Below are 12,940 nucleotides of genomic sequence, written 5' to 3'. Positions count from 1 at the left end.
ACACCTTTAAGAGGGGGAGGTAGGGTTGCCAACTTTCTAATCACACAAAATTGAACACCCTCGCCCCACCCATTCATGAGGCCCCACCTCTGCTCATTACATTCCCCCTCTCTCAGATGCTCACCCTCCCCCGCACTCACTTTCGCTGGGCTGGGGCATGGGGTTGGGGTGCAGGAGGGGGTTCCAGGCTGGGGAGTGGGGCTGAGGGATTCAAAATGAGAGAGGGGACTGTGGGTTGAGGCAGGGGGTTGGTGTGTGCGTGGGAGGTGAGGGCTCTGGAGTTGTGCTGGGGATGAGGGGTTTGGGGTGCAGGAGAAGGCTTCAGGCTGGGGCTGAGGAATTTGGAGTGCAGGAGGGGGCTCTGGTGCTGGGGCAGGGTGTTGGGGTGTGGAGTGGGTGAGGGCTGTGGGCTGGAAGTGCTGGCTCTGGGGTGGGTGAGGGGTTTGGGGTACAGGAGGGGGCTCCAGGCTGGGGGTGGGGCTGAGGGATTTGGGGTGCAGGAGAGAGCTTCAGGGCTGGGGCAGGGTGTGGGGGCTCAGGATTGGGGCATGGGCTTACCTTGGGTGGCTCCTAGGGTGACCAGATAGCAACTATGAAAAAACAGGACAGGGGGTGAGGGGTAATTGGCGCCTATAAAAGAAAAAGTCCCCAAAAATGGGACTGTCCCTATAAAAATGGGACATCTGGTCACCCTAGTGGCTCCTGATCAGCAGTGCAGTGGGGCTAAGGCAAGCTGCCTGTCTTTCCTGGCACTGCACTGTGTGCATCCTGGAAGCGGTTCCCGGGCAATGGGAGTGCGGAGCTGGTGCTGGGGCAGGGGCAGCACACGGAGCCCCATGGCCTTACGCCTAGGAGCCAGACCTGCTGGCCACTTCCGGGGCATAGCGTGCTGCCAGGACAGGTAGGCACTAGCCTGCCTTAGCCCTGCAACAACACCAATCAGACTTTTAATGGCCTGGTCGGCGATGCTGACTGGAGTCGCCAGGGTCCCTTTTTGACTGGGTGTTCCAATCGAAAACCGGACACCTGGTCACCGTAGGGGGAGGGGAGGATCTTGTCCAGCTGTCTGAGAGAAAGGGAACAGTGCTCTATGGGTTGTGGGCGGTGAGGGGAAAGAGATCAGAAAGCTGCTGCAAAAGGGGGAAATGGGTCAGCATGGTGATGCTGACTCATCCCCTGGGACCAGAAGGGTGGAAGGGTTGAAAAGGACCTGCAGTGGGCATTGCACTAGCTGTCCTTTTCTAGGGGAGTTGGGAAGGAATTGTTCCCTCACCACCAGATTGGCCTAGGTGAAGTAGGGGGTTTTCACCTTCCCCACAGCGGGTTCAGGGAGGGCTTTGTGAACGTGAGGCATGAAGGGAGTTAGGCTGTATGTTGCAATATATTATGCAAGTGTGGGGCGGATGTCCAGTGCTGGTACGCCACATGGAAGGTATGGCTTACTTTCCATGGGTTTGTATAATAGGGCCCCAACCTAGGTTGGATGATATGAGCACTACTCTGCCAATAAATAAATAAAGCTGGTAATAATAGCTACCCAGCCAAAATATTAGAAGTAAAGTGGTATGTACAATAGAAACCAGTGTTTGGAAACTAACTTGTTTTACTAAATGGTTTTAAAATGATCATTACATTGTTAAATAAAATTTATCTAAAAATAAATGACAGTTTGCTGAAAATAACACAGCCCTCTGATTCTTCCCATTTTTTGCTGGGACAGAAAATGCTTTAATGATGAGATTTTGAATGTGGTATTATTTAATTGATAGATAAGGCTTATTATGAGAGACATTTTTATGGTGGATCACTGCACAGTAAAATGTACATTCTTAACCTTAAAACATGTTTAAAACACTCACTTCAGTATTAATGCATTTTTTTTCACACCACACAGATCTCTTTGATAATAAGTACCTTGTCATAACAAAAGTATGTATTGTATTAAAAACACACATTAAGTTTGACACTGAAAGGACAGCTGAAAGATTTAGCGCAATGCCCAGCAGCTGTGAATTGCTCAGATACAGCTCTATACATCTTTATTCCTATCAGGTGAACCCACCTTGCCTATAATTATCCAATAATATATTAGGTTTGTTTTTGTTTTTTAAAAAGAGACATGTTTCCCACCAGAAAGCCAAGTATCTTACAAGTCAGCTATAATCCCCATACTAAAAATCTTTGTTAATTTATATCTAAGGTTGCTCCCATGATTCATATAATCCTTATATAAACAACATACAAAATATTACAATTACAAAACCGATAAGCATTTACAAGTATGAAAATTACCAGTTAGAATGTGAACAGAATTACCTGCCCTTCTTTTGCTCAGAAGACAGGGCCTATGATAACTCAATTGAACTTCTCTTTGTTGCCATTTCTAGGGTTCATTGAAAATTATGAAAGAAGGAATGGGACAAATTAGCTACGAGGAGGCATCGAGAAAAATATAATATTAACATGTTGTGTGGCACTTGTTTTCAAAGCAGTAAGAATTAAATAAAAGTTTTAAAGGATTTTTTTTACATATTGTTTATCCATATAGCAATGAACTAGTCTTTTCTATTTTGCTTTTACAAACAAACATGAAATCATAAATGAGGCCTCTAAAACCAAACACCCTGGTTAAAAAAGACTGAACAAAGAAGCTGTAGAAATCATTACAAAAATTATAAAAGTTACACATAGGAAGGAGTTAAAACAGCGGCTGGAGATGGGGTGGAAGGCAGCTGGATAAATAATTCTTACAAATTTGAAACTCAGAGATTCAGCTTTTTATCACATACATTGGGATTTACTTCAATATCGCTTGACTCCTTTCACAGAGTTTGTATTAATGTTTTGTGGAAGACTTTTGGATCTCTTTCCCATTTTCGTGATAGTCATACTATGTTGTGAGATGAGACAGAACAAGAAAAACATTTCAATGCAGAGCCAGCTGATGTTTTAAAATAATCTGTTGGCAAAATCCAGAAAGTTGAAGAAGTTCAATCAGGTGATGTACCTTACACATCAAGGAGACAGACGATGGAAACAAACGTAGCCTCCACTCTACTGCAGATTTACACTTCCTTCTGGCTCCTTGATAGTTAAGTTACATCAATTTAAGCTCCCTCACACAATGGTAAAGTGGGTGCAAGCAGCTGTAAGGAAGTATGATTATGAGTAAAGGAATGTAACTTACACATGACATCTGAATTTGACACATTCATATTTACTAGAGGACAGGTTCTCAACCTGGAACCTTTCTGGTTGTGAATGGTGCTGTTGATTTTGTTGACCTGAGATGACAAGCAGCACGAAGATTGAGTCACTGTTCACACTTTCCAGGAGCTGGAAACCAGCTAGTTGGGTTTACTGCATTTTTAGAGTACCAAAAGGGAGTGGCTCCTCCCTTGAATTTGGGCCACTCCAGAGGATCAGGCAGCAAAAATGACTGTATGATTTATTTTAGTTAGGAATGACTTATTCCATGGTCATGTATTCTTCATATTTTGCAGGAAAAGAAAGCATTGCAAGACTTAATGATTGAACCTCTCTCTCTGTTGATGTCAAGCTAACATAATATCTCAGCACCTTCTACATTTTGGAGAATTTTAATCCAGATCTGGATCTCAACTCTGCAACTTGGTTCTCAAGAGCTTACATGCTACTGGGGAATTGCTCAATAGTCAATATTCAAAGGGGTGAAATATAGAGCTGGGCGAAATTTTTAGAATGATTAGTTTATTGCACAAAAGGTGCAGTTTTGGTAGACCCAAAACTATTCAAAAATTTGACACAAATAATTTTGTCCATTCACAAAATGGCCAGGAGGTGGAGGCAGTGTGGGTGCTACCCATTCCCTCTTATACCCTTTAGCCTGGTGGTTAGGGCACTCACACGGGACTTAGGAGACTCAAATTTAAATCCCCACTTTAGAACAGACCTGAAATGAATTTTTTTTGATTCACCAAAAATTCCATAAAATGTCAACCTGAAATTATTTATTATGACAATGTTGATATTTTGTAACTGCCACTGAATCAAAAAATATATCAGTTATTGGTCCAGATCTGGACATACGTGGCAGCCAGTCACCAGGAGGTATGGAGAGCTTGAGACTTCCTGCCTGTTTAGATTAGCTTTTAATATGTCATTTTATAGTCTTTCAGAGGAAGGTGCTGATCCCAGACAGCTATGAAAGTTCCGCTGATTATGCTGAATATCTCTCACAGAATGAACACAGCATGGAATGTAAGTTCAGTAATTATTCACAGGAGCCACTATGGCAGCTAACAATTAACAACACTGCTAAAAAATATCCAGATCCATGTATTATGAAAAGCTTCCAAAAACAATGGTATCAATTATTTCACATCCTTTAAAAAAAGTGTTGTCAGGAACCTCACCATGAAATGCCAGCCTCTAGCAACTAGAGGTATCACAAACCTTCTTTCCAGTAATGAGTTCACATAAATGTCAGTGGAACAGTGAAATACAAAATATGTCCATTAGCATTTATTGATCTTTGTCAGTCATCCATGCAAATTCAAACAGCATTGCTGTAGCTGTTCTTTAGAATGACAAGCTGGAAGGTGAGGACTGCTCACCTGACATTTTTATCTGGAAAACAAACACTAACTAAAATAATACATTGGGGAAAGACTAATGCGCTATCAATTATAGATGAAAGATTATCTGATAGCCAAGAACTAACCATTTGGTACCTCAAATCAAATTAAAAGGAGTACTTGTGGCACCTTAGAGACTAACAAATTTATTTGAGCATAAGCTTTCATGAGCTACAGCTCACTTCATTGGATGCATGCAGCTCACGAAAGCTTATGCGTAAATAAATTTGTTAGTCTCTAAGGTGCCACAAGTACTCCTTTTCTTTTTGTGGATACAGACTAACATGGCTGCTACTCTGAAACCTGTCAAATCAAATTGTCACAAGAGCAACTGCTAATGTACAGCTGCTCTGTTAGAAATAGATATGAAATGATTGAAATGGAGGAAGGACTGTTTGAACTCATTCAGTATATTCTATAGTGTCAGATAGAGCATGTCATGTAGCCTGCAAATTACTACTATGTAAAAGTTTTCCTCTGACTGGGATACTGATTTGTCATTAGTAAGTTAACTCATGTTTTGCTTGAATTCCTGCATATCTGCAAACCAATGCAATTCAGTCAGCAAGACCCAATTTTTCATGCAGCAGTTTGATCCAAGTTTCAGAATGGCTATGTGATGACACAACTTAAATGACTTTTAAAAAAGTATGTCAGCTAACAGGTCTTATACGAATAAATTGCAGACTCAGTGCATTTTTGAAGCCATATATATTAAAATCTCCACCTGTTTTCTGCAATGAACTTGGAATTCTTGCCCATGTCCAGCCTAACTGGGTAATAAGATTTTCTGACTCTTGAACACATCTGTAAAAAAACAGTATAGTCTATTTTGCTTTTCAGTTAGAGCTCTATTAGAACAGAATTAAAGTGTTCTCCCCAGCACGCCAGGCAGTTGGCCTTTTGTGTGTCTTGTTTACTGACAGAAGAACCTGTTGCTACTGAATTTTAAAGTTCTTCCTGCTAAGAGCTCTCACATACAGTCTTGACCCATCTTGTCATCACTCAATCACTTTATATTCTGCAGCTCATCTCACCATGTGGCAGCGGCGCAGTGAAGATCCTCAGCTGCCTGACACTGCTGATTAGAGTCTGAGAGGAGAAATGCCCTGCAGTTAAGGTCTCTTTTATCATCTCTGTATTTTTCCTACTTACAGATCAAAGGCTACCAGGAAAATTAACACCCAAGAACACTGAGTCTGTACTTCATTACACAGTGTATTTACTAAAAGTCTAAAGCAGATACAGACACAGGAAAACTTGGTCATTTTTTCCAAATCCTGCTATGTCCGCCACAAGAAATTGTTTGATTGCTACATTCTATTAAAAAGAAAAGGAGTACTTGTGGCACCTTAGAGACTAACAAATTTATTAGAGCATAAGCTTTCGTGAGCTACAGCTCACTTCATCGGATGCATACATCGTTAGTCTCTACGGTGCCACAAGTACTCCTTTTCTTTTTGCGGATACAGACTAACACGGCTGGTACTCTGAAACCTACATTCTATTGTAGTATTAATAGTATTGTATTTGGGGAACACTCAAAGACTTTCTATTGACCAGAAATGCCAAAGGTAGCATGTGTTTCAGATGGGAATATATACTATATATTCTTGCCCTTAGAAGCAAAATTGCTCCAATATAGACAAGAATGGGCTATGGAACATGTTGTATTTGAGAAACATAAAAAGCCAGACTCAGGCACATTCACTTATGCTGAATACTACTTTACCCCCACAAAAAGCCCTGTGAATAAAAGGTGATCCAAAAACGGGCTGCACTTTCTCTGTAGCATTTTTCAGTATTTCAAGTAAGATGGAATATTTTGGTCATACCAATAACACCTTGAACCGTCTATTCATTCTGGCTATTTTAATTATGAATAATTAAAACTAGAGGTGGATCCAAGCAGCAAAATATGGATGTGGATTTCAAAGCCCAGTTTCCTCAGTGTTTGGATTGGTCTGAGCTCATACCTAATTACGAAAATATTCTGTTTACATAATAAATAGAATGCAGCTTATACCCAGATCAGTAACTCTAAATTAAGGTTGCTAATTGTACATTGAGCTTAAATATTATCTGACAGCTATTATATGTACAGGAAAGATGGATTATTAAAACAGTGAATATTATGGAGTTTCAGCAGGTAAATTCATGAGCAAATCAATATTTATTAAGGCTAGACTGGATCCGGCCCTGATTAAGGGATAGCACATCACCTCAGGAGGAGCTTGCACCTCAAGGAAGTAATCTGCTCTACTTCTTTCCCAGACACCGATTACTTTGCCCCTCTTACATGTCTATTGGTTGCCGTGCGATAGGGCCAGAGTCAAGATTCTCCTACTCCTGACCCAATACAGTAGGGATAAAGTGGGGTATCAGGCACCTAGTTCCTGCTTTCCCCTCCATGTATGAGCCAAGATATGAGGTGGCTGTGCAGGGAATATCATATCATCATTTTTTTCTCTGTTTGGATCTCTTAGACCTAGGCATAATCTAGCCCTTGATGTTAATTTCTGCTTTAAAATCTTTAATTTAAAACCCTTTCCCCACTGATAGAAATGTCACTGTGATTAATGGAATCAATCAGAATTCATGGTGCTCTCAAAGCATACTGGTCAAGTGCTGTTCTGATCAGCAGGCAGGCAGGCTGCTCATTTATAGTATCTGCTAGAGTGACCCCACAATTAAAGGGCTTTCTTCACTCTCCACTACAAAAACTTTTAACCGCTTAAGCCTTCTTGAGCTATAGGTTGACAAAAGTAATAATGTTTTCAGATTACATTTCAGTTAGGCTTTAAATAAAAAAAACCCTTTTATTTACAAAACAAAACAAAACCCAGCTGACAGTTTCTCCTCTATGTAGACTAAGCCCTTCTCCTAGCTGGAAAAAATATAAAATAGACAAAATATTTAATGAAATAAGTAACAACTGTGCATAAACAAATATAATTAGTGATGTGTGAACCTCCAAAGATTTGACAATTTAGTTCAGTTAAGCATCCAAAGGTGCAGTTGCTTATTCCAAAGCTCTTGGAGCTATATAATTCTCTGGAATCTTTATAATAGGAAGCCTTGGGAAAACAATTGTTTTTAAATGAGATTTCTACATTTCTGGACCAGAAACCCTGAAAGAACAGCCTCACTCTGTATTTATTTATTTCCCTTTTGAGTCTTGGATGAAACCAGGTAGTGCAAAGTGGGAAAAAAGGAACAAATGCAATTTGTTACTAGTATAATAAACTTTTCAGAACGTCAAAAGTGGTTTGGTTTGAGCTTCTGAGTGAAATTTCAAGTCAGTTTTTATTCTGCCTGAACCTGTTTATGCTGTATACTGCAATTTTCCTAACATCCTCACACATGGATACTTATGTAGTTTTGTTCTATAATATACTTACAATTTTGGTTTGTTTGTAGCAAAATAAACAAAAGCAGTTTTGTTAATTAATGGAATGAGTAACTGAACTTCAAAGGCTTTTTTATTTTATTTGTAATGTTTAATTGTAAACATATAGACAGTTTTATACTAAGTGGTATAAAAGCTTTAAGAACACTATTTTTGAGAGACTAACTCACTCATGGCTTCATCTCTTGTGATTTATGTGTAACACTACACCTCTGTGTGGGTTATTGGCAGCAGGGATAGAACCTGTGATCTTGGGATCTTAAAGCATGAGCTTCTATTCCCTGAACTAAAAGAGATAGCTCCACTGGACAAAGATGAGGCCAAATCACCATTAGAGGCAGACAGAGTGCCACATCGAGTGGAGGGTGGGTTACATATGACTTGCTCCAAAATGCATGCCCATTATATCTTTCCCCACTGCATGACACCATCATGAGTTTCTGACTTTTAAACAAGAGTTTATATTGCAGCTGCTAACAAACCAAGCACAAGCACAAACTGCAAACTAGCTGAAAACAAGGCGAGCACTTCTCCATGCACAACGCTCCTCTGTTTGATCTAGTTGGTGTTTTGTACATGTTCTGGGTACCCATGTATTCTGGTAGCCAACAGTTAATCAGTCACATTTGGACATTTGGCCCTGAATGATAAGAAAGGTCTTTTGTTTGTAAAAAAATAATTAAAAAAAAGTGAAACTCAACATAATATGCTAAAACTCTAATCTGGGGAAAAGGGGAGAGAGGAAATTGTGTATGTCAAGCATATGTGTGTGTACTACATGCTTCTACAGACTGCTTATGGGCTGAAAAGGCTTTCACCTCATGTCTAGCTCAGGTTAACAGTGAGAGAAAACTTGGTCTTTTGGCTGAAGAGTAAGACGGGAAGTCAGAAGATCCGGGGTTTTATTTCTGGCTCTATAGCAAACTAGCTGTGACCCTGGGCAACTCTCACTGTGCCTCTGTTTCTCCACAAAATAAATGGGGATGATAATGCCTCATTATATGATGGCTGTGAGGATTAATTCATGTTTTTAAAGAGATTTGACTGCCTTTTACAGGAGGTGCTATATGGTCTATGGTTAAAATATTGTGAATAGTGAACAAAAGTCATTACTATCTGATAGCTGCTAGATAGATTGTTGAAATTAGAGATCTCTTACATTACTAAATGATAGATGTCCACCATTCCAGTTGTCAGTTTGTACACTAGGACATTACCTAGCAGATGCAGCCACTCTATTGGAAGAGAGCATCACTTCTCTTACCATTTTCTCCACTGTTCTGTCCCCTCCACCCCTCTCCCTCAGTGTCCCCTCTGCCTTCCCTTTAGTGAAACTCCTACCTAAATCCATCAAACAGTGGAATTAACATGACGTTTGCCGCCACCACCACCTCATTGCTCACTTTGCTTGTGTGTTGTACCCCTTTCACCACCCTGAGTTTGTTTTATCTATATCCATTATAAACTCTTCAGGGCAGGAAGAGCCTAATTTGTGCTGGGGTTTGCTGGGGTTCAGCCAGCAACAATTTTCACCTCTTCTGTCAGTGGCATTTAGTGAGGCATGCCATTCTAAACTTGCATGGAAAGCATGACCTTTCATGTATGGTGCGTATGAGGTCACGCTGCGTGGAGGACATCATTTTGTTCTAGGAACAGCATTATCATTCTTTTCATTATCATTCATTATCATTCATTACCATTCTGGGGCAGGGACTGTCTTTTTGCTTTGTATTTGGAGAGCACCCAGCACAGTGGGTCCATACAAATAATAATTTTTTATCACATATGGGCATGGCTCAGTTGTGTTCTGAGGGGCTGGGGCCTTCTCAATTGCCATGACTTTGTCTGTCACTTGTGAATCCCCCACTCCTTGTCTATCCAGTAGTCCAGGTACACTACTTCTGATCTCATAAAAAATTAGTTACTTGGTTTTAAACAAGGTTCCACCGCCTCCAACACTCCCTCTGCAGTGTTGACCGATGTTGAGTGTCACTTCTGTGCGTGATGAGGATGTCATCAATCCTCACTACAGCACACGGGCTACCTTTCGACAATTTTTCCATGGTCTTCTGGAAAATTCCAGGGGGTAATGATATATGATATCTCAATTGATTGTACTGATATAAGCCTTTGTGAATGTTTATAGTGGTATACTTCTACCTCCAGCCTCAACTGATGATATGCCTACAACATCTCCAGCTTACTATATTTTTGATCCCCATGTAACACTGCCACCAACTCCTCCATCCATGGAATGGCATAAATGCTTAATTTGGAAACCTGATACACCATGATTTTATAATCCGTGCAAATGAGGATGGTCTTTTCTGGGTTAACCAGAATTCAGAAAACTACTCTGATGAAATGAGGCTGGAAAAGAAGGGCATATCTAACGCAGCGTCAGTCTTTTCTCTGAGGGCATAAGGAACTGATCTTGCTTTAAAGTATTTTGGTTTGACACCATCTTGGATATAAATCCTGGCTGTTAAACCTTCCAAAGTCTTAAATCCTTCTTTAAAAATGGCTGGGTGAGCATCCAAGACTTCCTGGAGTGCTGGTGTTTTGCTAGGATCTCATCCAAAAATTTCCTCCAATTCAGTTTTAGATCTTTTAACTGATCTCTTTCTAGCAGATTTTGCATTTGTCCCCAGATCCCTAGAACCAGTAACTTTTTTTTAACTTTTTTGGCTTTTATATTTTATGGGGCTTAGCACAGAACCTACCACCCAGATGGGTTCTCTAATATAGGAGACAGGGTCACTCCAGTATTCACTAGTGGGTTCAGTCCTGCTTTGCACTGATGCACAGTGGAAACACCGCTCCGGAGCCTGGAGTCCCTTCCAGCTTTCTTTGCATTTTCTTTATTGAATCTGTATGATTTGCTCTACAGTCTAAGTGCAAATATTGTAAATTTTTCACTGCTGCTTCTATTGTTGTTCCTATTTCTACTGCTTTGAGCCAGGGTAAGTTCTCCCCTGCCAGGAATTTTCTGTGAATTCTCTCTCATTATTAATGCCATAAACATATCTGTCCCACAGCATATCCTCTAGGACATTTCAGAATGAACAATATTCTGTTAATCTTTTCAGCTCTGTCACATATACAGGTAAACTTTCACCTGGCCTCCGCATTCTACTAGGAAATTTGAAACATTCCACAATAATGTTTGTCTTTGATGTGAAGTGCTCTGTTAACCTCTTTTGCAGGTGTTCTAAACTTCTATTGCCTGATGTCTGAGGTTGTAACAAACTCCTTAAGAGAGAAAGTAGGTTTTATTGCCACAGACATTGAGGAAATTTGCTGTCTTTTTGTCCATTATCTATAATCTCATTTGCAAGAAAACAGTACCCAATCTTTCCATACATTCCTGCATTAAGCTCCTCAAGTTTCCCATACATTGCCATTCTTATGTTCTTTCTTGTCACCAGTTTTGTAAGGCCCACTCAGTGCACAAGGAATGCTTTCTACTTACAATACTGAAGGCTGGGAATGTGCTGCTTTATTCAACTATATACAAACAGAGTTGGGGGAAACACCCACTAATTAAAAGAGCAAGTAAGGGAGGGAGCAGGACTCCAACTCATAATACTCTGAGTAACCTCTTGATGACCACTTTAATAATAACAACAATAACAACAATACAAAAGAAGAGGTCCTCTTGCAAATTTTACTAATTATGGGCTTGTTAAATATTGGACATAGTTTTGGGAAATACTGTGAACTTTACCAGCTAAAATTGCTTGTGACATCCTGGAAAAAACAGCTGCTTTAACCATAGCTTTTCTTTCTGAGCATCGCTTAACCAGCAAGCTAAACAACAAAAAAACAACCTCTGCCCCCCCAAAAAAACCAGGCCTGAAAATGTCACAAATAAACATCAGAAACCAAACTCCAAGTGGTGTCTAAGCATTCCTATGAACATTTGAAAGTCACTTTAATGCTATAGTTAATGGGTCTCAACACAAATTATCAGTAAAAAGAAGTACAAAAGATACCCACATAAATTGTACTTTGAGTTATATGGCAAGAGGTTTTTTGGGGTGCAAAATACTCTACCATTTACAGCAACAATAAAGCCAATTCACGTCTGGGCACTACTATGACCACTTCTAATAATCAAATCAGAATAGTTATGGCATTCAGATAGCATAAATAGCACAAACCGATACAAAAGTAGTCCCTTAATATTGTAGAGGTGCTTAACTGTTTTTGCCAAAGGAATATCTACAATAAAACACTCCAGAAGACCATAATTCCCTCTTATCCACTATTAAGACAGCAAAGATCCAGTAAATGGGATAAATCCTGCTTTCCTAGCTCAGGTGAACAGCCCCATTGTCTTCAGTGTTTGTTTATTGAGACTTCAAATACATCGCAATGGCTTTTAACAACAAGCAGAAAGTTAGCACCTCGAATACAAAGGATAAATGTTGGTTCATTTGATGCTGGGCAGAATTCTTTCAGACATCTCTGCTCGTGTCATGCACACGCTGTGACTCTTGCCCAAAAAGACAGTTCCAGGTCAGGATGCAAAGAGTGATATTTGCACAGAGATTTGTCAGGTCTATAATCTTGAACATTCCAGAGTAAGCCTAGTTTAAGCCTGCCCTTTACCACTGGGATAAGTAGCTAACATTCCAGGAAACTAATACAAGGAGAGGAGAAAACAAGTAAATGCTTACTCACCAGCCTTTTCCTTTTCTGAAATAACCAGCATAGCCTAAAAAAAAGAAAAAGAAAAAAGAAGGGTTGCATTTAAGAAAAGGTAACAAAATTAACTCAAGGACATCATTATTATTGATTTATCTAGATTGTGATAGTGTCCAAAGGCTCTGAACAGAACCGAGGCCTCTGTGTTGTAGGCATTCTACAATCACACATGAAGACATAATCCCTGCTTTGAAAGGCTTATGCT

At 40.0% G+C, this 12,940-nt stretch overlaps 1 protein-coding gene across 1 annotated transcript in view; it reads right to left on the bottom strand.

Moving 5' to 3' along the window:
• The window catches only part of DLC1 (DLC1 Rho GTPase activating protein), a 366,209-nt gene that overhangs the window by 185,873 nt on the left and 167,396 nt on the right, over positions 1 to 12,940 (bottom strand). Inside the window, exon 5 of the mRNA XM_048848188.2 lies at positions 12,712 to 12,745. Within this exon, the coding sequence (XP_048704145.2) occupies positions 12,712 to 12,745 (34 nt within the window). The remainder of the gene's footprint in view (positions 1 to 12,711; positions 12,746 to 12,940) is intronic.

This window comes from Caretta caretta, chromosome 4 (assembly GCF_965140235.1).
Source record: "Caretta caretta isolate rCarCar2 chromosome 4, rCarCar1.hap1, whole genome shotgun sequence".
In the NCBI taxonomy this organism is placed as follows: Eukaryota; Metazoa; Chordata; order Testudines; family Cheloniidae; genus Caretta; species Caretta caretta.
The sequence above is the reverse complement of the archived record's forward strand: the minus strand, read 5'-3'. Positions and strand labels throughout refer to the sequence as shown.